Source organism: Ictalurus punctatus, chromosome 27, assembly GCF_001660625.3.
Source record: "Ictalurus punctatus breed USDA103 chromosome 27, Coco_2.0, whole genome shotgun sequence".
NCBI lineage: Eukaryota > Metazoa > Chordata > Actinopteri > Siluriformes > Ictaluridae > Ictalurus > Ictalurus punctatus.
This window is the reverse complement of record NC_030442.2, coordinates 5842555-5870114: the sequence shown is the minus strand read 5'-3', so window position 1 is coordinate 5870114 and position 27560 is coordinate 5842555. Positions and strand designations below refer to the sequence as shown.

The following is a 27560-nucleotide window of genomic DNA, read 5'->3' as shown; positions in this document are numbered from 1 at the left end:
GTATTGTGTAAGAGGCTTAACCTTTTAATAAGTCGAGTCTATCATGCAGCATGCATGTAGTCCATCTGTTGTTGGAATGAGTGAAGGCCTGCTTTATGGCTGCAGTGTGTGTGTGTGAGTGTGTGTGTGTGTGTGTGTGTGTGTGTGTGTGTGTGTGTGTGTGTGTGTGTGTGTGTGTCTATCTTTTATTTCCTCTAAGTCACACACGTCATCACTGGGAAGAAGCAGCAGCATTAAATACATCAGCAGGAATTGGGTTGAGGCAGATGGGTTACAACAGCAGAGGAACACATCAGGTTCCACTCCTAGCAGCCAAGAACAGGAATGTGAAGTTACACAGTGGAGACTCGATTGGCAGATAGGATCTTTTTTTTCTTTTCTTTAATCATCATCTGCTCAGTTTCACAACAGTTAAAAGAGCAGTTATTTAGGTTTCCATAGCCTTCCTGTCAGTTTGAACCAGTCTGGCCAGTCTTCTCCTCTGACCTTTCCTTTCAACAAAGTGTTCCACCCCCTTTCATTTTTTGTTCTTCACACCAGTATGTGTAAACGCCAGAGACTGCTGTACACGAATGGAGATTCTGAGGAGTTTCTGAAATACTCAAACCAGCAACCATGCCACAGTCAGAGTCACTGAGATCGCGTTTCCCCCGTTCTAATGTTTGGTGTGAACATTAACTGAAGTTCATGCTTGACCTGTATCTGCAGGATTTTGTGCATTGTGCTACTGACACATGAATGGAAGATTGAATAACTGACAGTGCAGGTGTACAAGTGTTCCCAATAAAGTGGTCAGTGAGTGCATATCATATATCATGTATATTGCCAATGCCAACCCCTATATTTTAAATTCCATTGATTAATGACCTCTTTTGATTGATCAAAGCTTTTATAAAATGTTCTCATTTGATATTAGTCAATGTTACCTGGTGGTTTAGCAGCTAAGGATCCTGTACTCTCACCGCCACAGCCTGGGTTTGATTTCCATGCAGGGAACCAACCCAGCCACTAGGGGTTGCACTATCAGTGCCTGTACCAGTCCTGGATAAAATTGGAGGGTTGCGCCAGGAAGGGCATCCAGTTTAAAACCTGTGCCAAATCAAATATGTGGACGAATGATTTGCTGTTTTTCACCTCCGTCCTGTGTGCGAGAAGCTTGCATGTTCTCCCTGTACTTTGGGGATTTCCTCTGGGTACTCCGGTTTCCTCCCCCGGTCCAAAAGCATGTGCTGTAGGCTGATTGTCATCTCTAAATTGTCCACAGTGTGTGAATGGGTGCGTGCGTGCGTGCATGTGTGTGTGTGTGTGTGTGTGTGTGTGTGTGTGTGTGTGTGTGTGTGTGTGTGTGTGTAATTGTGCCCTGCGATGGATTAGCACCCCATCCAGGGTGTCCCCTGCCTTATGTCCCATGTCACCTGGAATAGGCTCCAGGCTCCCTGCGACCCTGTGTATGATAACCGGTACAGAAAATAGATGGATGGATGGGATGGATAACGTGCTGTGGCGACCCCTAACAGGAGCAGCTGATGGAGGAACAAGAACAACATTTGATATTAGCCAATGTTCTATTGATTTGGTCTGTGTTCAGCTGTGGGGCAGCTCACTCACTGCCCTTTTTAGATCCATATAGTTATTATCACACCTAGTGGTCAAAAATGAGAATTGCAAAAAGCACAAGTAAAGGCTCTTTGGGGCAGGCATGGACACTGCACCATACACACAGTCGACAGGGCAGTTAATAACAGGGCTGGGGTAGTTATCTGCAGATAATTGCAGTTAAAAACAAATAAACTCCCTCAAACAACGGCAAAGTGTAAGTGCAGACAGTGTGTCTATGATGTACAGAGCCATTTCTATTGTAAGCTCTATCACAAAGTTTGGGAGAGGGGAAGGGGGATTGTGGAGTGGACAGTGTCCATACATCAATAATGGTGACCTTGTTTCCCACAAAAAGGATGAGAAAAAGAAGAAAATATGTCTCCCTTTTCCAATACCTGAATGGTTTGGGCTAGTTTCAGGTCTTTCGTGTGGTTTTTGAGGTGCAGTTGGGCTGGAACCTCTGCTGAAACCTAGCAGCCCTGGTTAAGGATATTTGCTCACGGGAAACACACCTGCTCTATTGAACACAGTCGAACAAAAGTACACCTAAAACCGCTCAGATAGAGCTGGTAGACTGTATGCTAGATGGCTCTAAGTTGTCAACTCTCATCTGCCTATTACAGCATTACTCCACAATTGTACAGTACTAGATAGAAGCCTAAAGCATACATCAAGTATGGCAGCCTCACAACTTAAATCTGTTAATGTTATTAATGTTGCCCTGCCTCACCATAATCTATGTGCTACTTTGTAACAGTAACAGAAAAATGACAAAAAACAGATGTAATGTGTGACTACTTTGACATGATAAATTTGACCCCATCATGTGACACCACAAAGTGGCATTGTGATATTAATCCATAGAGCTATTTGATATTGTTTTATGTTCAAACGGTATTCTTTAAGGGTTCTTAGCTTGAAAAAAGGGTGTTTGGACCCCTCGGATACCCACGGGTTCTACTTGTAACCTCCCCCAACCTGCATTTTCAGTTCAGTGTCTTAAAATCAGGAAGTGAGTAACCTCGTGCTGAGTGACTGTAAAGACCACACTGACCCCTAGTGATCGAACGGTAATCCTACACTGTGATTAACAAACCGTTGAGCTGTTTCAGGCACTGCAGTGCTGTAGTGTTTGGTTATGGGTGTATAATAATAGCAGTGGTATCCATCCTGCATTTATATACACATTTTATAACCAGGAATAAATAACACAAGGAGACCGAGGTTTGCTTCTGCAAATTTTTGTATTTTGCTTCATTCTAACTCTACTTTGGTATAATATAGACAGTAGACAGTAACATACAGAAGTTTGAAGCACAGAGAGAGAAACATGCAGCAAGAAAGCGAAACAGCGCCACAGTTCAGCATCAGGTCCATAAGCCCCACCCAGGCGCGTAGTGAATACCAAAGCGCATCAGAAATATAAAAATACATCCTCCATATTTACAGATAGAATTGACCATCAATGTCATATGTACAAAAAGGCAACAAAAAGGATGAGGACACAGGCGGTACCAACAATAATTACACTGAGATCTAGATTTTTAAAGCATTTCCTCCTCCACGTATTTTAGACACGAAACCTAGCTTGAGTTATGGAAGTCCAAGGCAACTCTATTAACTCTGAACCAAGCTCTAGAGAAGTGTTGATCCAGACTTTAACCCCGACGGACGAATTTATTTACGGAGACCCAAAGTTGCATTGACGCTGTCAAAAGTATACTGTACACGTTGATATTTTCCAACAATTTCGACGAGACGAATCTAATGATAGAACAACTATTCGATAAACTATAGGGTAGAAAACACAAGAAAATCACCTCCTGGACAGCAGCTTGATGTGGTTCATCATTACCAAATACAAAGCCATTTAAAGTGTTACAATCTGGGGAGATTGTGAGTTGCACTATAGATTGGTGGCATTACATGTGACTTTTTTGTTTTGTTTTACAAGAATAATCAGATCATATGGATGATGGCTATAATGTACATGATGTAAGAATGATGGCACATATAATCACACCATTAGAAATAACTGAAATGAGTTTTACATGATGCACTGTACATTTGAAATGTGTATGAATGCCTTCACTTCAACGGTATCCAGGTTCTCATGTGTATAATGTAAAGGTATGTGTACGTATCTGCGTAGTAAAAAATGTATTTAAAAACAAAACAAAAAATAAAAACAATATTCTGCATGAAAGAAAGGAGATTTCTAACTATGATGGCATTACTGCTGATTGTCCTGGTTCCAACCACCCTATATACAAAACTTTCTTTTCTTTATACAGAATAAAGATAACACAAAAACTGTTTAACAGTTATGACAAAAAAAAAGATCATGTAAATTTTACATCATCCATAGCAATTATTTTAAAAAAAAAATAAAAAAAAAAGAACAAAAACTTTTCACTTTTCTTTTTTTTTGTGCATAAAATAAATATGCTCTTTTTGGAATGCTGACAATACTAGAATATATTATGGATACTTTAAATTCAGTACAAATGCATCTAGATTTTCAAATTTAAAATAGTACAAAAAAAAAGAAAATAAAAATAAAAAATACCTTTATTAATTCGTATTAAGCTAAAAGAATCTAAGAGAGAAGACTGGAGGTTAAGAAAATAGTACATCTTAAATATGACTACATGGAAAAAAAAGAACTTGAAGGCACTTAAATCAATTAGTTTTCCTAGTGCAAAACAAGTGCAGTCCAGCTTTAACTCAACGCATCAACCGATCTTGTGTCGTAGTGATTAAAAAAAAGAAGAATACACTGCTTTTAATTAAAGTATGAGCTTAAGTTTGTGCCAGAAGTATTAGACATGACATGATTCATGTACGTAGACATGGAAATATTCCATTTCAAAATCACAATGTAGATGTTAAAACAAATCAACGTAATCACATTTCTGTTTCGAATCAGGCTTTATGAGTGGGAGATGTTGAGAAGATCTGAAAACGTCCGTCAGTCAACTGGGAATTGGAACGAAATTCTCTGAGCCTTAGCCACGCCCAGTCAAGGAAGCGCTGCCCATCGTAAAACACTGCCGAACAAGCTGCACCAAGATCTTGTCGTTCTGTTTAACACTTTTGGCACATAAAATGAACTCTGTTATGAAAGTGAAAAAGAAATGAATGCTCAGAACACCAGGCACCTGTTTTTCCACCAGTACTGGAATGTTGTTGTTGTTTTGTTTGTTTTTTTTGGAAAGGGAACAGAGAGGAAAAGAAATCTTAGGAACAGGAATACTAATTTGGTGTGATTTTAGAGAGAAGAGCGGCTTCCTCGCTCGCTCCGTCACTCGTTCACTCCGGATCGTTTTTCTGTTGTCTCTTCTCTGTCTTCTTTTTGCACGTTGGTGTGTCCAGGCTGTGTGTCTGAGAGTGGTGTACGATGTCCTGGTTTTGTAGAGCGAAAGAGTGGTAACACTAGGGAGCGCCACTGGGAGTAGGGCCTGGATGACGTGGGGTCGAAGGTCAGCGGAGGCCTGCGTGATGTAGGCAGCTCCGCTCAGAGGGGTTAGAAATATTCAGCACCTCCATCAGGATCATGCTGTCTAAAATAAATAAATAAATAAAGGAAGATGGATATCAGATATTTATATAATTTTTTTGAAACTTGGATCCTTCTCTCTTGGATCTATGCCCATGTTGAGATCATATTGAGGTTGATACAGTGTTTTAAAAATGGCCAAACAGATGATTTTCGCCCCTGTCACATCAACCCAACACTTATGTGAGGGACATGAAGGTTTGATGAGATGAAAATGATGTAAAATAATCATTCTATGCATTTACGAAAGCCGTTCCGAAACATGTTAGTCAGACCAAATTTGACATCATCTTTGGTCCAAATGAAACTACGATTCATGTTGTGAGCCATTAGCAAAACAAGCACACTATTCACTTAACACAGTTCCCATTAAGCATTGCTATAGCGGTTGGATCGAGGCCCGTTGGGTCAGATTGCTTTCTCACCACAAGCGAACCGCTCCGCACCATCTGAACGAGGCTTTCTCGACCCGACTGTTTTGCTGCGGGTTTAAAATATCTAAACTAACCACAGGAGCAAACGCACCAGGTTCCAAAACAAATGCTCCAAACAAGCCATGTGTGAAAACGGCCTTAATGCTGAGTAATTACTGATGAAATCGAATAATAGTCGCGGAAATCTTTCATTCTTTTTTTATTCAGTATTGGATGGGTTTTGTTTACATTTACAGTGTGCAAGCTGACTTTTTGTAGTAGCTGAGTGAGTCATATAAATAAGAATATATGTGTATATTTATTAACATAACGTGTGTGTGTGTGTGTTTTGCTCACCGTGTATGGTAGTGTTGTTCCCGGTGGAGGAGGGGGGTGCCACTGCTGTTCTTGTTGGACTGTGTTGGGTTCAGGTACGTACTGATGTGAGCGTGAGTCTGCTTGTGGGTCTCTTTCAGGTCCTGTGTGTATTGGTGTGGCTCCCCCTCCCCCCCCTTTACACTCAGCACGCCCCTGTGGCTGTTCTCCAGCGGGGAACCCTCCTCATAGAAGAGCAGGCTGCGGGAGCGGACTGCAAACACACACACACACACACACACACACACACACACAATATAAAGCACAGTTTTTGCGAGCTATACCACAACAACAACAACAAAAGCAATACTGTAGTGTTAGTGTTGTTGGTGTTGTTAGACAAACAGTCTTCAGAAAACATTGTTGCATGATTTATGCTGACATATTATGTATTAATGCATTGTTGTGTGTGTGTGTGTGTGTGTGTGTGTGTGTGTGTGTGATAAGAACTACAATGCACTGACTCAGGCCTGATCTGATCTTCAGTTACTATGGCAACACAGCCAGCCTTACTCAAAATGGAGGAGACATTTGAATAGCGGAGAGATGATGTTCAGAAGCAATTGTGTAAGTGTGCAGGTGTGAGTGTGTGTGTGTGTGTGTGTGTGTGTGTGTGTGTGTGTGTGTGTGTGTGTGTGTGTGTGTGTGAGTATGTGTGTGTGAGTGTGTGATGAGAGAGAAGGCTGGTGAGGGTTATGGGATGATATCTCAGAATGAGACATCCAATAGAGACACAACAACAGAGAGACAGAGGGACACATATATACAGGCAGACAGAGGTAAAGTGCACACGAGACAGATAGAGAGACAGAGAAACAGAGAGAGACAAAGACAGACAGACAGACAGACAGAGACAAATAGTCTGTAGTCTGTTAGACTGTCGAAGGTGTTGTATGTAATGTGGTGTGAGATGAGAGTGAGAAGCACTGCATTAATCTAACATTAATACACAGTAATCTAACATCCTGAGGGACACGTACCCTGGCTGGTGGTGTAGAGGTGAGTCGCGGGAAGCGGGCCGGACTTCACCGTGTGTGATGGTGAGGATGAGGAGGAAGGAGAGTAGAGTGAGAGTTCAGGCAGGCAGGGAGCCAGCGAGCCCAAAACCAGCACAAAACACAGCGCCACCACCTGGCCGAGAGGAGGAACCACACACACGGTGAGAGCGCCGCTCCGCCGCAACCAGCTAATCTAGAGTCAGTGTGACACTCACTCACTCAAGCACACTCTCTCTGTTTACACCATTTTAATAGGCATTTTACTGTCTTTTTTTCCTTTTTAGATTTATACACATTTTCCTCCCAATTCAGGCCACAACACTTACAGCGCATCTTTTTATCCTGCTGCTCATGAAACATCACAGGACGGCTGAATACGCTCAGAGGAGAGTGCTATCTTCTCTGTTCCATATCACTAATGAACATGATTGGCTAGAGCCACTCCAGTCAAAAGAGAGGACACAGAGCGGCGCCAATTACAGTACGCTCTCTAGGACTTCAGGCCACAAACATCTGTGGCATCATCATAATGTGTGTAGTGTAATGAAGTGAAAATAACATGACTCTAGATCAGCTCATGTCTTTACAGTACTGTACACACACCGCAATGCACTAGCACACTAATTACACGGATCAGCTATGAGTTAGGGTCTCTATGCTTGTTAGGTTTTTACCTTTTATGTTTCTAAAATACTAACCATATAATTTATACAGTGTTAACATTCAAGAGTGATAGAACTGTATGAGATTAATAACTATATGAATTAGGGTGTAAAAGATTAATTACAGGCCTTATGCTTGCAGTTGAGTAATTATAATTATACTCTGTGTGTGTGTGTGTGTGTGTGTGTGTGTGTGTGTGTGTGTGTGTGTGAGAGAGAGAGAGAGAGAGAGAGAGAGAGAGCGAGAGAGAGTACTAGGATTTGTCTCATTGTGTTTTATGCAAATTTTTAAATTGGGGATAGAAAAAAACTAATAAATAAATAGATAGACAGACAGATAGAAAGATGGATAGACAGACAGATAGACCTACCGACAGACAGACAGACAGATAGATAGACAGATAGACCGACAGACAGATAGATAAATAGATAGATAGATAGATAGATAGATAGACGGATAGACAGACATAGACTGACAGTCAGACAGATAGACCGACAGACAGATAGATAGATAGATAGATAGATAGATCGATCGATAGACAGACAGATAGACCGACCGACTGACGAAAGATAGACACATAGATAGATAGATTGATAGACAGACAGATAGATAGATAGATAGATAGATAGATAGATGGATAGACAGACCGACCGACCGACCGACCGACCGACAGATAGACCGACAGACAGACAGATAGATAGAGAGATAGAGATCAAGGTAAAACATGCAATAAAGGGTGAATAATTGTTATAACTGATGCCAGTGGGTGTGTTCCTGTTTCTCTGCAACAATTTGCTTGGTGTTTATTAGTACTTCCTCAGGTTAGTCCAGTATACACACATAATGTGACTTTTTGCTTCCCACTTTATAAAAACACACCTAAAATCTTCAAAAGAGTGAAGAAGTATCTGCGAGAGCATACCATGAGACAGGTCCCGGTCTGTGTGGACGCCATCTTACAGGATCGAGGTACTTTGCCACTGACTAGAGCCTGAAGCTTCTGTAACTGCTGCAGCAAAGACCTGCAGAAAGCAAAAGCAGGATTTTAAGACCCTTCTACTGCGTGTCTGTGAGTGTCCATCTGTCTTTAATAAAGTTAGGCATCCATTCATCCTACTTTCATTCCATTATCGTAGGAGCTGTTGGAAACACACAGTAATTCATCTAGTAATGATGGAACGTAAGACACCGTCTCTTTCTTCCAAAACACATATTTCTGAGGACAGCTCTGTAAGAGTACATTACCTAATCCGTTCTCTTTATCTTCATTTTACTTCCCCCTCTACCAGTCCATTTACAGATACAGAGTCCATCCCTGCGTCTCAATGCGCATGCTATCCATACTAAATAGTAGTTGAATGTTGAAATGAGTTTCCTGAACATACCAGGATGGTCTACTGTTTCCGGCTGATTGTTCTGATGGGCGGATCCGTGAACACTTTGTCAGTTAATATTGCCCACAACTCCTTGCACGAGGGAGGAGGAGCTTTGTGACGGTTTGCTTTGCCGAATAGAGTGCAGCAAAAATTACATATTTTTGTCGGCCAACCCGGAAGTTAGCATCACCCTGGAGTTTTATCCACTGGCTTTTGCATTATTGCAGAAAATAAACTCTGTGACCAACACGTTTATGATTCTTACACGTTTTGTTCAATAAGATAATCTTCTTAAGATAATAATGAACAACTTTTATGAATTGATGAATTGATGCCTATAAGTTATATAGTTCTAGGCTATAAACAAACTACACCACGGTCACATGACTTCACCATCACTGCCACGAAGCTTTACAGCACAACAATCTGAGAAAAAAACAACAACACTACAATTGGCAAATACTATGCATTGATAAAGCTACAAGTGGGAAAGTTTGAGTTGGAATAGTTTGCAGGAGCGTGAGTATAAACACAACAAGGCTGTAGTAGATGAGTTTTCCTGTTCGTGGTGTTTAATATCCCAACAACCTCTGCAGTCCCGTTTATCCACTTGTTAGCCACTGCCTTTTTCAAGACGCGTAAAAGCTTAACAAAATCACCTATAGGGTATTACTGGTGTATTTTATGTCATAGAATAAAACGTGAAAATATCTTTTGCTTGTGTTCACCACAGACATTATTTCAGGCATTTAACAAAAAAAACACCCATTCAGAAAACCCCACTGACTTCGGGACGATGGGACCAGAAGTGCAAGCATGCTAACCCGTTTACGTTTGTTTAGTACTCATTTTTACATCACTCCATTCAAGCACACATTTTACAGAGGTGTAAATGAAATGTGGAACAAAATAAGTCAAGGGAGTGATGAATGAAACTGTACAGTATATAGAAGAATGAAGAAAAGCTGAAATGTAACGAGGAGTTTGTTTACGGTGACAGCGTTCTCTTCCGTTACACGATGTGTTGTACGTACATCCCTGTACTTGCATACTCTTTTACTACACACTCAAAAGTATGTAGTTTTTCTTCACAAAAAAAAAAGAGACTACATACACAAGAGAACATAGTATAAGTAGGTGAATTGGGACGCAGGTAAAAGTCATTTTCACAAGAGTGGACACGATGTCTGTGTAGACAGCAATACAGCGCGCTCTGGTGTCCAAGCACCGCAAGCACAAGTAAAGAGGAACGCTATGTGAGATTCCTTGCTAAGTGAGAGGTGTGACTCAAGTGTTCAAAAATCAATCAAACTAAAATGAACTGCTATAAAACACCATCTTTCCTTCTCTCGTTTTCTTCCAAATTAACTGAGGTTATGAGATTTCTTTCTTTTTTCATCATAGGGAGGTTTTCCTTACAGTTCGAGCTCATTAGGACTCTAGACTGTGGCTAAAGACTATAGCCTAGGAATAACACTGAGCTGGAAAAGAATTTGTGTCTGTTTCCATTTAAACTCCATCACTCTCTCAGTCTCTCAGTAAAACCCTGAAACCCACTGTGTCTTCTCTCAAAACAAGTTCAACAGCCAAGACATATTCTTCTGTGTGTGTGTGTGTGTGTGTGTGTGTGTGTGTGTGTGTGTGTGTGTGTGTGTGTGTGTGTGTGTGTGTTGTGGTGGGGTTGTAGTGGGGTTTTGTTTTTGCTGTTCTAAGTCTAACTAATGACCTGTTACATAAAATATCTCTAATTTGTTTGTTTTGGACATAAAATACACACTTTATCCGAATCAGATGTTTTATAAGACCTGTATTTGGACAGCGAAGTACCTGAGAATTCAATTCTCATCTGCCAATATAAAACATAAATATTTATCCTAATTATTATTATTATTTTTTAGTGTGTGAAAATTTATTCTTTTATATACTTCGGAATTTATTCAATCATTTATTAATCCCGTACAGCAGAAATAGCTATACTTTTGTTCATCTTTGTATTTATTTGTTTTCTTTTTCCTGTGCTAATGAGAGATATAACTGTTAAATGTCACAATGTTTCAGTTGTAGCCATTTGAGCAGCTCGAGGACTGGAATGAACATTTATACAGACCGCCCATCTAAATATATCAATGTTTATCATATATTTGCATTTAATAACTCGTTTTGGTATGATAAAATGAGGAAGCGTACATTACGTTTATTTTAAAAGGAGGCATTGCTTGTACGTTGAAGCGCCAGTGTGTATATAGATGGACAGACATTTGCGAGGCGCTCTAGTTAAGTGTGTTAAGTCCTCACTAGACTGAACTTCACACTTATTTTCCACTGGTGGAATGATTTCAGACTTTATGGATACCCTCTGCAGTACCACTATAGCCCACTGGGGGGCTGCAGATGCCGTGAACACAATTCTATAATCAGTACACTTCATCACAGAGGCACTCTCTGGCCATCAGTCTATCCATCCATTCCACTACATATGCGTTTACTTTAATAAATCAATCCATCAGTATATTAACATATTAGTGTATAGAGTTTACACAGAAAAGTGCAAAAAAAAATTAAATAAAAACATCCAGTGAGCGATAGTTCTATGGGCAGAAACGGCTTGCTGATGAGAGAGGTCAGAGGAGAGTGGCCAGACTGGTTTGATCTGACAGGAAGTCTATAGGAACTCAAATAAGCTTTCTATACAACCGTGGTGAGCAGAAAAGCATGTCAGAACACACAACACGTTAAGCCTTGGGGCAGATGGGCAGGTTCCTCTCCAGGAATCTGAGGCTACAGTGGGCACAGGCTCACCAAACCTGGACAGCTGAAGACTGGAACTTAGATTTACAGAAATATATCAATTCAGGATATAGATTTGTAAATGTATGAGTAAGGAGTATGGTGATGGTGGTGAGGAAAAACTCCCTGAGACGATGTGAGGAAGAAACTTTGAGAGAAACCCGACTCAAAAGGGAACCCGTCCTCGTCTGGGTGACACCGGATAGCGCGATTAGAAGTAAACCCCTTCTATAAATGTGCTAATATCACATGCTCAAATAGTGCAGTTGTGTAACCAAGAAAATTCAGTACAGTTTTTACATGAAATCTGTTTTGTTGAACTTCTCCACTGTTCACTGATGGAGACTTGTGGTAATTGCAGTCCTAAAGCTATCATAGCAATTGTAGTTCTAGGCATCACAGCATAACTGTTCATATGAATTGAGGTCCAAAGCCATCTTTATGGTTTTTAAGTGGTCCCATCCTCAGTAATGATCTCTAGACTGCACCATGTGGAGCCGTCCTCAGCAGCAGCACGTGACTTCCGGTTGATAAGAAGTCCAAGCAGAAGTAGGGTCAGGATGGATCCATCAGGACAATCCATCCAACAATCTATGTTCCAGGGTCAGGATCCATCAGGATGGATCAGGCAGCTCCGGCTTGCTCATTAGGAGTCTACATCTATATCCATATTTCTGTAAAGTTACTTTGTCTATTGGTAAAAGTGCTGTACAAATCAAACTGAATTGAATCGAATTAAACTTTATTAATCAGGTTGTTTTCTTTAGGATTTAATTTTTCCTTCTAAGTTATGTTATTTTTTTAAAACTCTGTAAGTCACTCAGAATGAAACAATTTAAACAGCAGTGACAGAGTGGATCAGCAGCGTGACTGCGGAGTTCAGGTTCACTGAGCTGAACAGAAGCATTCATAAACCTTCATTCTGGTTGTGAAGTAATACTCCTTCACTCTCTCCTTTGTTCACTTCCTCTCACTCCCTAACCATCACTCACTCCCTAACCATCACTCACTCCCTAACCATCACTCACTCACTCACTCACTCACTCACTCACTCCCTAACCATCACTCACTCTCTCACTCACTCCCTAACCATCACTCACTCCCTAACCATCACTCACACACTCACTCACTCACTCACTCCCTAACCATCACTCACTCCCTAACCATCACTCACTCCCTAACCATCACTCACTCACTCACTCCCTAACCATCACACACTCACTCACTCACTCACTCACTCCCTAACCATCACTCACTCACTCACTCACTCACTCACTCCCTAACCATCACTCACTCCCTAACCATCACTCACTCACTCACTCCCTAACCATCACACACTCACTCACTCACTCACTCACTCACTCACTCCCTAACCATCACTCACTCACTCACTCACTCACTAACCATCACTCACTCACTCACTCACTCACTCCCTAACCATCACTCACTCCCTAACCATCACTCACACACTCACTCACTCACTCACTCCCTAACCATCACTCACTCCCTAACCATCACTCACACACTCACTCACTCACTCACTCCCTAACCATCACTCACTCCCTAACCATCACACACTCACTCACTCACTCACTCACTCCCTAACCATCACACACTCACTCACTCACTCCCTAACCATCACTCACTCACTCACTCACTCACTCCCTAACCATCACTCACTCACTCACTCACTCACTCCCTAACCATCACTCACTCACTCACTCACTCCCTAACCATCACTCACTCACTCACTCACTCACTCACTAACCATCACTCACTCACTCACTCACTCACTCCCTAACCATCACTCACTCACTCACTCACTCACTCCCTAACCATCACACACTCACTCACTCACTCACTCCCTAACCATCACTCACTCCCTAACCATCACTCACTCACTCACTCACTCACTCACTCACTCACTCACTCCCTAACCATCACACACTCACTCACTCACTAACCACCACTCACTCACTCACTCCCTAACCATCACTCACTCCCTAACCATCACTCACACACTCACTCACTCACTCACTCCCTAACCATCACTCACTCACTCACTCACTCACTCCCTAACCATCACTCACTCCCTAACCATCACTCACTCACTCACTCACTCACTCACTCACTCACTCACTCACTCACTCACTCACTCACTCCCTAACCATCACACACTCACTCACTCACTAACCACCACTCACTCACTCACTCCCTAACCATCACTCACTCGCTAACCATCACTCACACACTCACTCACTCACTCACTCCCTAACCATCACTCACACACTCACTCACTCACTCACTCCCTAACCATCACTCACTCACTCACTCACTCACTCACTAACCATCACTCACTCACTCACTCACTCACTCCCTAACCATCACTCACTCACTCACTCACTCACTCACTCCCTAACCATCACACACTCACTCACTCACTCCCTAACCATCACTCACTCACTCACTCACTCACTCACTCCCTAACCATCACTCACTCACTCACTCACTCACTCACTCCCTAACCATCACACACTCACTCACTCACTAACCACCACTCACTCACTCACTCCCTAACCATCACTCACTCGCTAACCATCACTCACACACTCACTCACTCACACACTCACTCACTCACTCACTCACTCCCTAACCATCACTCACTCACTCACTCACTCACTAACCATCACTCACTCACTCACTCACTCACTCCCTAACCATCACTCACTCACTCACTCACTCACTAACCATCACACACTCACTCACTCACTCACTCCCTAACCATCACTCACTCCCTAACCATCACTCACTCACTCACTCACTCACTCACTCACTCACTCACTCACTCCCTAACCATCACACACTCACTCACTCACTAACCATCACTCACTCGCTAACCATCACTCACTCCCTAACCATCACTCACACACTCACTCACTCACTCACTCCCTAACCATCACTCACACACTCACTCACTCACTCCCTAACCATCACTCACTCACTCACTCACTCACTCACTCACTCACTCCCTAACCATCACTCACTCACTCACTCACTCACTCCCTAACCATCACTCACTCACTCACTCACTCACTCACTCACTCACTCACTCCCTAACCATCACTCACTCACTCACTCACTCACTCACTCACTCCCTAACCATCACTCACTCACTCACTCACTCACTCACTCACTCCCTAACCATCACACACTCACTCACTCACTAACCACCACTCACTCACTCACTCCCTAACCATCACTCACTCGCTAACCATCACTCACACACTCACTCACTCACTCACTCACTCCCTAACCATCACTCACACACTCACTCACTCACTCACTCACTCCCTAACCATCACTCACTCACTCACTCACTCACTCACTCACTCACTCCCTAACCATCACTCACTCACTCACTCACTCCCTAACCATCACTCACTCACTCACTCCCTAACCATCACTCACTCACTCACTCACTCACTCACTCACTCACTCACTAACCATCACTCACTCACTCACTCACTCATTCCCTAACCATCACTCACTCACTCACTCACTCACTCACTCATTCCCTAACCATCACTCACTCACTCACTCACTCACTCATTCCCTAACCATCACTCACTCACTCACTCCCTAACCATCACTCACTCACTCACTCACTCACTCCCTAACCATCACTCACTCACTCACTCACTAACCATCACTCACTCACTCACTCACTCATTCCCTAACCATCACTCACTCACTCACTCACTCACTCACTCATTCCCTAACCATCACTCACTCACTCACTCACTCACTCACTCACTCACTCACTCACTAACCATCACTCACTCACTCACTCACTCATTCCCTAACCATCACTCACTCACTCACTCACTCACTCACTCACTCATTCCCTAACCATCACTCACTCACTCACTCACTCACTCACTCATTCCCTAACCATCACTCACTCACTCACTCACTCACTCACTCACTCCCTAACCATCACTCACTCCCTAACCATCACTCACTCACTCACTCACTCACTCACTCACTCACTCACTCACTCCCTAACCATCACACACTCACTCACTCACTAACCACCACTCACTCACTCACTCCCTAACCATCACTCACTCCCTAACCATCACTCACTCACTCACTCACTCACTCACTCACTCACTCACTCACTCACTCACTCCCTAACCATCACACACTCACTCACTCACTAACCACCACTCACTCACTCACTCCCTAACCATCACTCACACACTCACTCACTCACTCACTCCCTAACCATCACTCACTCACTCACTCACTCACTCCCTAACCATCACTCACTCCCTAACCATCACTCACTCCCTAACCATCACTCACTCACTCACTCACTCACTCACTCACTCACTCACTCACTCACTCACTCACTCACTCCCTAACCATCACACACTCACTCACTCACTAACCACCACTCACTCACTCACTCCCTAACCATCACTCACTCGCTAACCATCACTCACACACTCACTCACTCACTCACTCCCTAACCATCACTCACACACTCACTCACTCACTCACTCACTCACTCACTAACCATCACTCACTCACTCACTCACTCACTCCCTAACCATCACTCACTCACTCACTCACTCACTCACTCACTCCCTAACCATCACACACTCACTCACTCACTCCCTAACCATCACTCACTCACTCACTCACTCACTCACTCACTCCCTAACCATCACTCACTCACTCACTCACTCACTCCCTAACCATCACTCACTCACTCACTCACTCACTCACTCACTCACTCACTCCCTAACCATCACACACTCACTCACTCACTAACCACCACTCACTCACTCACTCCCTAACCATCACTCACTCGCTAACCATCACTCACACACTCACTCACTCACACACTCACTCACTCACTCACTCACTCCCTAACCATCACTCACTCACTCACTCACTCACTAACCATCACTCACTCACTCACTCACTCACTCCCTAACCATCACTCACTCACTCACTCACTCCCTAACCATCACTCACTCCCTAACCATCACTCACTCACTCACTCACTCACTCACTCACTCACTCACTCACTCCCTAACCATCACACACTCACTCACTCACTAACCACCACTCACTCACTCACTCGCTAACCATCACTCACTCGCTAACCATCACTCACTCCCTAACCATCACTCACACACTCACTCACTCACTCACTCCCTAACCATCACTCACACACTCACTCACTCACTCCCTAACCATCACTCACTCACTCACTCACTCACTCACTCACTCACTCCCTAACCATCACTCACTCACTCACTCACTCACTCACTCACTCACTCCCTAACCATCACTCACTCACTCACTCACTCACTCCCTAACCATCACTCACTCACTCACTCACTCACTCACTCACTCACTCCCTAACCATCACTCACTCACTCACTCACTCACTCACTCACTCCCTAACCATCACACACTCACTCACTCACTAACCACCACTCACTCACTCACTCCCTAACCATCACTCACTCGCTAACCATCACTCACACACTCACTCACTCACTCACTCCCTAACCATCACTCACACACTCACTCACTCACTCACTCACTCCCTAACCATCACTCACACACTCACTCACTCACTCACTCACTCCCTAACCATCACTCACTCACTCACTCACTCACTCACTCACTCACTCCCTAACCATCACTCACTCACTCACTCACTCCCTAACCATCACTCACTCACTCACTCACTCACTCACACACTCACTCACTCACTCACTCCCTAACCATCACTCACTCACTCACTCCCTAACCATCACTCACTCACTCACTCACTCACTCACTCACTCACTCACTAACCATCACTCACTCACTCACTCACTCATTCCCTAACCATCACTCACTCACTCACTCACTCACTCACTCATTCCCTAACCATCACTCACTCACTCACTCACTCACTCACTCATTCCCTAACCATCACTCACTCACTCACTCCCTAACCATCACTCACTCACTCACTCACTCACTCCCTAACCATCACTCACTCACTCACTCCCTAACCATCATTCACTCACTCACTCACTCACTCACTCACTAACCATCACTCACTCACTCACTCACTCATTCCCTAACCATCACTCACTCACTCACTCACTCACTCACTCATTCCCTAACCATCACTCACTCACTCACTCACTCACTCACTCACTCACTAACCATCACTCACTCACTCACTCACTCATTCCCTAACCATCACTCACTCACTCACTCACTCACTCACTCACTCATTCCCTAACCATCACTCACTCACTCACTCACTCACTCACTCATTCCCTAACCATCACTCACTCACTCACTCACTCCCTAACCATCACTCACTCACTCACTCACTCACTCACTCACTCACTCCCTAACCATCACTCACTCACTCACTCACTCACTCACTCACTCACTCACTCACTCCCTAACCATCACTCACTCACTCACTCACTCACTCACTCACTCCCTAACCATCACTCACTCCCTAACCATCACTCACTCACTCACTCACTCCCTAACCATCACTCACTCCCTAACCATCACTCACTCACTCACTCACTCCCTAACCATCACTCACTCACTGACTCACTCACTATCACTCACTCACTCACTCACTCCCTAACCATCACTCACTCCCTAACCATCACTCACTCACTCACTCACTCACCATCACTCACTCACTCACTCACTCCCACCTTTACTCCATTATTCTCACTCAAAAACAGAGCAGATCTCCCACGCCAAGCGTCCGATCCAGACGGGATCACAGATCTGAATCAGATTTGGATCTCTGTAGCTCCATGTGATCCAGGGACTCCAGATGAGTAGAAAAGTGTGTGCGTGTGTGTGAGGTTACAAGGTTAAGAAACAAGTGCGCAAAATGAAAGAACGTCTGAAAATCAGTGCACAAATGATTAATAAAAACCTTCTGTCACAAAATGCCATGGGTCAGGGGAGCTTGCAGAGCGTCCAGGAATAATACATCGCCTCAGCTCTTGCATCAAAAACACAATGAATTGTCTGTGATCCAAGCCACCCACATGGTTTTACACACACACACACACACACACACACACACACACACACACACACACACACACACACACACACACACACACACACACACAATTCTAAACCCCCCTACTGGTGCAGCTTGAACTTCGGTAGCTGAGTCAGAAAGATCTGTACTGTGCAAAGCAGCTCAGAGCCAACATACACTCACACACACACACACGCTCACATACACTCACACACACACACACGCTCACATACACTCACACACACACACACGCTCACATACACTCACACACACACGCTCACACACAATTTATCTTTTAATGAGCAGTAAGCAGGCACCGTGCTGTGTGTGGCAGTAGCAGTGAACTGTTGTAATGGCAGAATGGTGCCGTAGCACTTTCCATAATTAAACACATGCTAAAATTCACAAATTACGCACACACACTCACACACACACAAACACACACCCTGCTCCTGTCTCACCTGTTTGCACTTTCGAGTGTCTCCACCTTCTTCCATAATTCATTGTTCTCCGAAGTGTAGTTCTCCACCCTGCACACACGCACACGCACACACACACACACACGCACACACACACACACACACACACACACACACACACACACACACACACACACACACAGACATTAAACTCTGATTACACAAATGCCCACTACACACATCCTACTGCATCCATGAATCACACTACATCTTACATCTGCTTAACTTAGCAGAAAAGGATCAGAAACAATGTAAACTGTTTGCTTTTGTTTTGAAAAATTTGTTCTACTTTATTTGGAACAGGGAAAAGAGTCAAATAAAAGTGTGTGTGTGTGTGTGTGTGTGTGTGTGTGTGTGTGTGTGTGTGTGTGTGTTTTAAATGTGAATCCTGTCTCTCCAGTGTGCTCTTTAAACCATGAGAGCCTAAAAAGCAGCTTAGGATGACTCACACACACACACACACACACACACACACACACACACACACACACACACACACACTGACCGAGACATTTATGGACCACTGCCACTGGCCTTAATATAGGAACGATCACCCAAAAATTACACATATGGAGCAGGAGATGTTAATAGTGTGTGTGTGTGTGTGTGTGTGTGTGTGTGTGTGTGTGTGTGTGTGTGTGTGTGTGGTACAGTCTTTGTGAGGACCTTCCATTGACATAATTATTAGTGTAGGTAATTAATGCTGTGCCTATATATAAACCTGACCACACACAGCACCACTCACCCAAAAGGAACTATTGACTTTTTAAATTTTTTTCTATTTTAATATTATATATATATATAATATATTTGTTTATTTATATATATATTTTTATATATAATGTCACTTTGGTGAGCAGCAAAATGTCCTCAAGTTCAGATATTCCTATCCTTCTGGGGACATTTGATCCTCGCAAAGATATGTATGTGTGTGTGTGTGTGTGTGTGTGTGTGTGTGTGTGTGTGTGTGTGTATGTTTGTATGTGTGTGTGCGTGCATGTGTGTGTGTGTAGAGAGAGAGAGAGAGAGAGAGTGTGCAATGGAAAGGATGTGTGCCAAGATGGAAGTAGAAGAAGAGGAAGTAAACGGAGATGGATAGGAGACAGAGAATTATGAGGACAAAGAGGTTGAACTGCAGAATAATATAAGAAAGAGTGTGTGTGTGTGTGTGTGTGTGTGTGTGTGTGTGTGTGTGTGTGTGTGTGTGTGTGTGTGTGTGTGTGTGTGAGAAGCAGAGAGCTCAGCTCATACTTTTTCTCCAGACACTCCACATACTCCTTCTTCTTGCGACGGCTCTCCTGTGCTGAGATCTGGAGGAAACCAGAGAAACGAATGAGTAAGGACAGAAAGAATGACTCTTCATTTAATGGCGGTGTTTCTCTGGGTGAAGCCTGAGCTGCTTCCAATCTTCCACTTCAGAATGGTTGAACTGAGCATAAATATCATGTGGTCATTTAAAGCCTTTCCAGCGAACCTTGTTTTTGATTTTCCTGCGAACTCGTTTGAGGGCTTTCTCCTCTGTCTTGGTCAGCGGGAGTTTGTTAGGGACGGGGTAACCTTCAGCCATCAGCGTCCGCTTCTCCTCTTCCGTGAGCATCAGTGGACCTGACGTGCCCTGTAACTTCTGTACAGCATAAACGTAAGAAAACTGAATAAACAACTGCATAAAGACCAACAGCATTGAGGAGGAAAAAAAAGATCAGCAATTTATCAAAAACTATAACTGCAAATTAAAGCATCCTTAAATGTGTCATTTTAACTGATAGAAATGTTGAAAAATAATAATCGGATGAATATGTTTAATGACAAGCAGCTATGATAAACTGGCTAAGAATATTCCCCTCATGAGAAATGTCAGGGTCTATTAATCAGTTCCTCCAGGATTGGGTGATTTCGCGAGAGCAGAAATGAACGCGAAATCAAGCAAACTCCGTAAAGTTTGCAGTTTTTCAAAACTGATGCGGATCTTCTGTAGATGTGGGCAGAGACACGTCATGTGACGTCATCACAACGCGCATTCAGCCTACTATCTTACTGGAGAAATACAATGCTATAAGTATGCATGTTCGAACCTCAGACTGACTACTGCACACTGCTAGCTGCCTACTTGCATCCTAACTTGCACAGAAGTGGGATTCCACCCGAACCACTTGCACATTAATCTACATCCTTAACATTCCGTGGTGTCCAAAATTGATCTAATAATGAAATTCTGAGTTGACGTATTTTTTTTTTTTTATTTAAACTTCCATAACTGGCATATTGGTTTATTTTCGTTAAAGGTTTCCTACAGCATGTTACCCAGAATGCCATTCCATAACACACCGGTACTGACACCTGCCTAAATAGAGTGATGCAGCAGTGCTTTAGTCTTTTAAACTGTCCAGCTCTCTGTTCCTCAAACGTCTCATCTGTACAAAGCTTCACCTTTCTCTTGTACAAGCTAAGTAGGTCACGAACTGTAACAATGTGGTGTTGTAGAGCTGCATTGCCTTTTGGAACGGGTGAGTTTGAAACCGTGTGGAAAATTTGCTGTCTCCACGATTTCTACAATTCATTAATATGAAAGTAATATGAACATCTCTGGAAAACGGCGAGTGAAAAACAGAAGCTCTCTGGTTTTAGGAGCTAACAGAGAATCCTGATCATTATCCCTTACAATTGGCATAGTTTACATTTTTCTACTAAATGCCATTGTAAATGTGCTAGCAAGACCCCTCCCCCACCCTGTGATGTGAGCAGCAGACGTCTCACAGAAAGAGTGAAAATACAGCAACAACCAACAAATTAGCACCAGAATCGCTAATCACCTCATAAATATTTCAACAAACATATTGAATGCATTTCAGGGTGGAGGTTTGCTTTAACAGCAGCCAAAACCCATGTAACTGGAGTTATGCATGAAGTGATGCATGCACATCTTACATGTGGAGCAGTGAGCAGTGGAGAGGATGAGATGGCTGTGGAGGAGCGAGCCGGGTGGCGGGCAGGGCTGGAGGGTGCTAGCGAATGAGGACTCTGGAGGCGGGCGGGGCTCGAGGGTGCCAGCGAATGAGGACTCTGCATGCGGGCAGGGCTGGATGGAGGCAGCGAATGAGGACTCTGCGATCCGTCGCTGTCGCTGCCGTGACTGCTGGGAGGAGTCGGGGGGAGCTGCAGGTGCTCCTCTGAACAAAAAACATTACTCTGTTACTATTGATAATAATTATATTAACATGCCGTAAGACGGATTTCATACTAAACAGTTTGACATCCTACGCTAATGTATATTTATGTATCCGCAGGCCCCAGCTGGCTGAGACAGGTCCATTCTGAGCTCATTATACTGAATGACTTCAGCTACTGGAAATTCAGACCTCATAGCATAGACCAATACACAGTGCTGATCTTCAGCCATTCCTAGTCTAGTAAATTAGGAGACCTTATTAGGACTAGGATCAGGAATCTATGAGGTATTGTTTTTTTCCACTTTAAACTGTGTGCGAATACTTCTAGTCACAGTAAATGCTCAGTACATAGCGTATAGGGTACTTAGTGGTTCTCGAGTCTACCTAGTACCCTATATGCTCAATAATCTCCTATTCAGCCACAGAAAGAATGACTCCACCTGCCTGATGACAATACCTAGATATAACAGTACGTTTAGGACATACAGTTTGTCTTTTTTATATTCAATTAGAACATTTATATCTCTTATATTTATAAAAATGTAAAAGAAATGATCACATACAATGTAGCACTTATGAATTGAAAAACTAGCTATGATGAGCCGTTCACCATAAACTGAAAGGTGTGAGATTGGAGGGATTAAATTTAATCTCTGAGGCCTTCACACACCACAGGAAGAGTTTATTTATACTGCCAAAGCAGGGTAAATGCAGAGGTGTTTATGTAAAATTGAAGCAACTGATAAACAAAGGAAGCAAGACCATTAGAACTGCAGCCGAAAGTGATTTACGCGAGTAGTGTTAATGTGGTTGTGCACTTTAAATGCAAAAAATAGGGGCTAACAAATTCAGGGTTATAGGAAGCATTAACTATAATACAATAATACAATAAGCTGTTCATATAATACAGTGGGTGTTAGCTAAAACATACAATGCTGCTTGAAAGTGTGTGAGCCCTTTAGAATTTTCTATATCTCTGCATAAATATGACCTAAAACATCATCAGATTTTCTGAAGACAAGCCAGAAGACTATTGGAAAAATGTTTTGTGGATGGATGAGACCAAAAGAGAATGTTTGGTTTAAATGAGAAGCGTTACGTTTGGAGAAAGGAAACACTGCATTCCAGCATAAGAACCTTATCATCTGTGACACATGGTGCTGGTAGTGTCATGGTTTAGGCCTGTTTTGCAGAAATATAGTAAAAATATTTTTTTTTGCGGCTAAAGCTATTGCCATTGGTTTTACTCAAAATTCAAATAACAGTGTGTGTGTGTGTGTGTGTGTGTGTGTGTGTGTGTGTGTGTGTGTGTGTGTGTGTGTGTGTGTGTGTGTGTGTGTGAGATCACCTGTGGGGACACTGAGGAACTGGTTGACCTCTCTGGGTTCTGCTTTGATAGTAGGTACTGTGTTTGAGTTCTGTTCTAGGGCCACCTGAAACACCCAGGCAAAACAATACAATGTTTTCATGTGCATTTATATTTCTACAGACTCTGTATGACACAGCACAGACCACAGGAGCTTAAATAACCAGTCTTTACAAGCAGGAGCGGAAACCCCATGTAGTCTCCTGCTGTTGTAGTTCATCTTCCTCAAGGTTCGATGTGCACTCGGACATGCTTTTCTGCTCACCACAGTTGTACAGAGTGGTGTATGTATGCATGTATGTGTGGGAGAACTTTGGATTTTGATTTCCATTTCATGAAAGGAACTGTAGGCATGTGTACAACAGGAGAACCAGGGACCATTTCATTTCCCAGGACGGAGGGTGTTTATTTGTTTGTTTGTTTTTTCCATTTTATTTCTCCAGTTCTCAGTAAGGTCTGCTTTTCCTCTCTCTGCACTCTCTGCAGAAGAGAAATACATGATGCATGCGGTATATTTAATGGTATTTGGTGGCATTTGTTTAAAAGGGCTTAGATGACTCAGACAGTAAACACAGCTGAAGACAGAGACACCCTCTACTCCAGCACAAGCATGCCTATACTCATAACACATACCGAAAGAGCACAGGGGGCTTTCTTGCTAAGTCTGAGCTAAATCAGTGACGCTAGATAGAGTGGCTCTGTACTAAAGACCAGAGTGACCCCTATCCCCTTCTCCCAGGCAATTTAGTTATTTATATCATCTGTGAAAATCATTGAGTAAATATAAAAAGTTTTATTAGAAACAATAAAATGATTTGAACTGTGAACACAGCCCTTAAAGCAAAAAAGAATGTTCTTCCTAACCCCCACCCCATTTATGTAATGAAAACTTATTTTATAGCAATAACACTTTTATTGTGAATTGTAAGCCAATGTAAGTTGTGCTTTGATTGACACGAGCGCTGCAGCCACACTTCCCAGAGAACTTTTTCCAGAAAGCAGATTTCCTTCCACATGTCGAAAATGATAGAATACACGCTCTGAATGACTGTAATTACTGGATGTCATGTTATAATGTCATATCATTTAGATTGTGTGCTTTACATTCGCTTCATAAAACTGTCTTTGTTTTTGTCTGTGTCTCTCTTTATCTCGCTGCAGTAATCTCGCTGTACCTGAGAGCTTCATTTACTATAAGCATGCCCTGCTTTCGAATGACCCACTACTTCGACTGTCTAGCGTGCTTTACTGTGGTGTTCAAGAAGCCAAGAACGTCAATGCTCTTGGTCTGTGTTTGTGTATAAATTGGCAGGCAGGGAGCAAACAGCTCCAGAGAGACAGATAGTGAACGTTATTATTTGTCAGAGAGGAAAACTTTGGTTTAGGATATTATAGTCACGTTTCCACCAGAGGAAGCAGGGACCATGTGAGTCCTGGTTTATAAGGCATTTTTTATGTTTGCAATACTCAACTTGCTCAAACACACACCATTGGTCAAACACATCTGTCATTTTTTTTTAAAAACCTGTACATGATTGTAAAGACTAGCCAGAAAAGTGTTTGTTACGCATTATTTCACAATTATCTTTTCTCAAAGCAAAAAGTATGCTTCATGCACACAGCTGGTTAAAGAAGCTCCATTATTTGCTGCATGCTGAAATGTACCCATTATCATTTCTTCAATTTTACATAACGATAACGTGTAGTCTTGACCTTGTCCAGAAGCCGTCATGCCTTGAGTTCCAGCTAGAGATGCACCGATGTATCGGCAGATAAAGGCAATTTTTCAGACTATCGGCCGATAGTTTAAATACATCCGATGATCAGGGACGATTATATCCTGTCAATCAAAAGAGGGCGGGAAAACACATAGATTTTGTGCTGTCTGTAAAGAAGATGTCTCTTGTGTGGAATGATGACAAAACTGAAGTTTTGAACAGTAATCTCTGTAATCTCTGCACCGCAAAAATTTTACACAGGACGCTGCAGCAGTGAAGCGGGAGTTTCAGCGTCGAGTCTGATTTATTTTATTTGCTGAGTTGCTCATGCTGAATTAAAGGGCCAGTACACCGATGAAAGGTTTATATATATGTATGTATGTATATATTGCAGTATATATTGCAAAGAAAATATATTTATAGAGTAGTGTATTACATATCCAGTCAATGTTAATATATAAAAAGGTTGATATTATATATCACCAGTTTGATGTCAGTGATAAGGTATCAATGCTTGTGTTTGTGGTGAGTGAATGCGAGACTAACAGGAGGTTTTTTAGAATTCAGTCAATGTTAAAATTAATTAATAACATTCAATAAGTTAAGAAATCTTACTTTAATCTTCAGAATTGAGTTCATGTGTTCATGTTAATTAGAGTGATGTGTTTTCTGTTTATGAGACCAGTTACCGTGAAACAACTTGAAATGGAAAGAATAAAGGTTTTATTTGCATTTCTTTCAGAATTGTGGAATTAATTATTATTAATTTAAAAGAAGGTATAAAAGGCAGAAGTATCGGTATCGGTTATCAGTATCGGCTGATATGACTCTGAATAATCGGTTATCGTATCGGCTGAGAAATTTAGCATCGGTGCATCTCTAGTTCCAACACATTGGTATTTAATTGGTATTAAATATGGCCATATAATATTGAATATGATGGTTACGATGATTATGATGACCACTTGGGTTTTTCAGCAGAAAAACTAACTATGTATGAGCGCCCAGGTAATGGCTCCTATAGCAAGGCTCCACTGTTCAGTCACAATGTAGCAAATCATCGTTCTCCATCTTTACCAGTGAAGCTGTGAACATTCAATCGTCTCAGTAAATGACATCCAGTGTTGCTGCTGTTTGATCGATTGCGTTGTCACAGCATTGCATAGTGTGGAATTATTTACTAAATTCACATGAATCCCTGTTTGAATTCTCAACGTATGTGGAATTATAGTCTATTAAAAATAACCAATGATCCTCAGGAATGCTGGTGATATTGTGTTGAAACTGTGTTAATAAAGCTCACACTGATGTAGACACAAAGACCGCCTCAGCACAGCCAGAGCCAATAAGGCGCTACAACTGCAGCAGCTGCAGTTCAGGCCTAGAGTTCACTGAGGTGAATGCCTCACATACAAGAGAGAGAGAGAGAGAGAGAGAAAGAGAGAGAGAGAGAGAGAGAGAGAGAGAGAGAAAACATGCTGCCTGGGCGGAGCTACAGTAGAAGCTGCCAGCTGACTACAAGAACACTTCAGGATATGTGTGTGTGTTTCATTCTCTTCCAAATGCAGCAGCGGTCCCTCTGGTTCTCAGTGTGTGTGAGGTTTATGAGAGTCATTTTCAGGTTTCATCCAGTGCAACTTACTGCAGACACTTATACGAGGTCATCTGCAGTATTCTTTACATACACATAGTCTAAAACGCAGAGATCAGATGGATTACTGCAGCTGTATCTTCCCTACTCCTGCACTAGTTGGTAGAGTAGCATCCCCAAGAGCACTTCAAACAACCACGAGTGTGTGGCTTTTCCCCAGTCCCAGGACTTCAGTGGAGTGTCTCAGTGAGTGTGTGAGTGAGCAAAACAGAGAGAGCAAACTTTTTCTTATAGAAGGACTATTCTGAGGAGAATATACAATCAGAAGAGGTTCTGTTTGTTTCGCTTTCTTATATTTTACATTCTG

At 42.6% G+C, this 27560-nt stretch overlaps 1 protein-coding gene across 1 annotated transcript in view; it reads right to left on the bottom strand.

Moving 5' to 3' along the window:
• Window positions 1-2824: 2824 nt before the first annotated feature.
• The window catches only part of creb3l1 (cAMP responsive element binding protein 3-like 1), a 48931-nt gene continuing 24195 nt past the window's right edge, over window positions 2825-27560 (bottom strand). Inside the window, exons 4-12 of the mRNA XM_017459334.3 lie at window positions 23867-23951; window positions 22277-22518; window positions 20826-20975; window positions 20603-20661; window positions 19334-19402; window positions 8530-8629; window positions 6927-7077; window positions 5929-6160; window positions 2825-5162 (exon numbers count right to left, since the gene is read on the bottom strand). Of these exons, the coding sequence (XP_017314823.1) occupies window positions 5126-5162; window positions 5929-6160; window positions 6927-7077; window positions 8530-8629; window positions 19334-19402; window positions 20603-20661; window positions 20826-20975; window positions 22277-22518; window positions 23867-23951 (1125 nt within the window). The 3' untranslated portion in view covers window positions 2825-5125. The remainder of the gene's footprint in view (window positions 5163-5928; window positions 6161-6926; window positions 7078-8529; window positions 8630-19333; window positions 19403-20602; window positions 20662-20825; window positions 20976-22276; window positions 22519-23866; window positions 23952-27560) is intronic.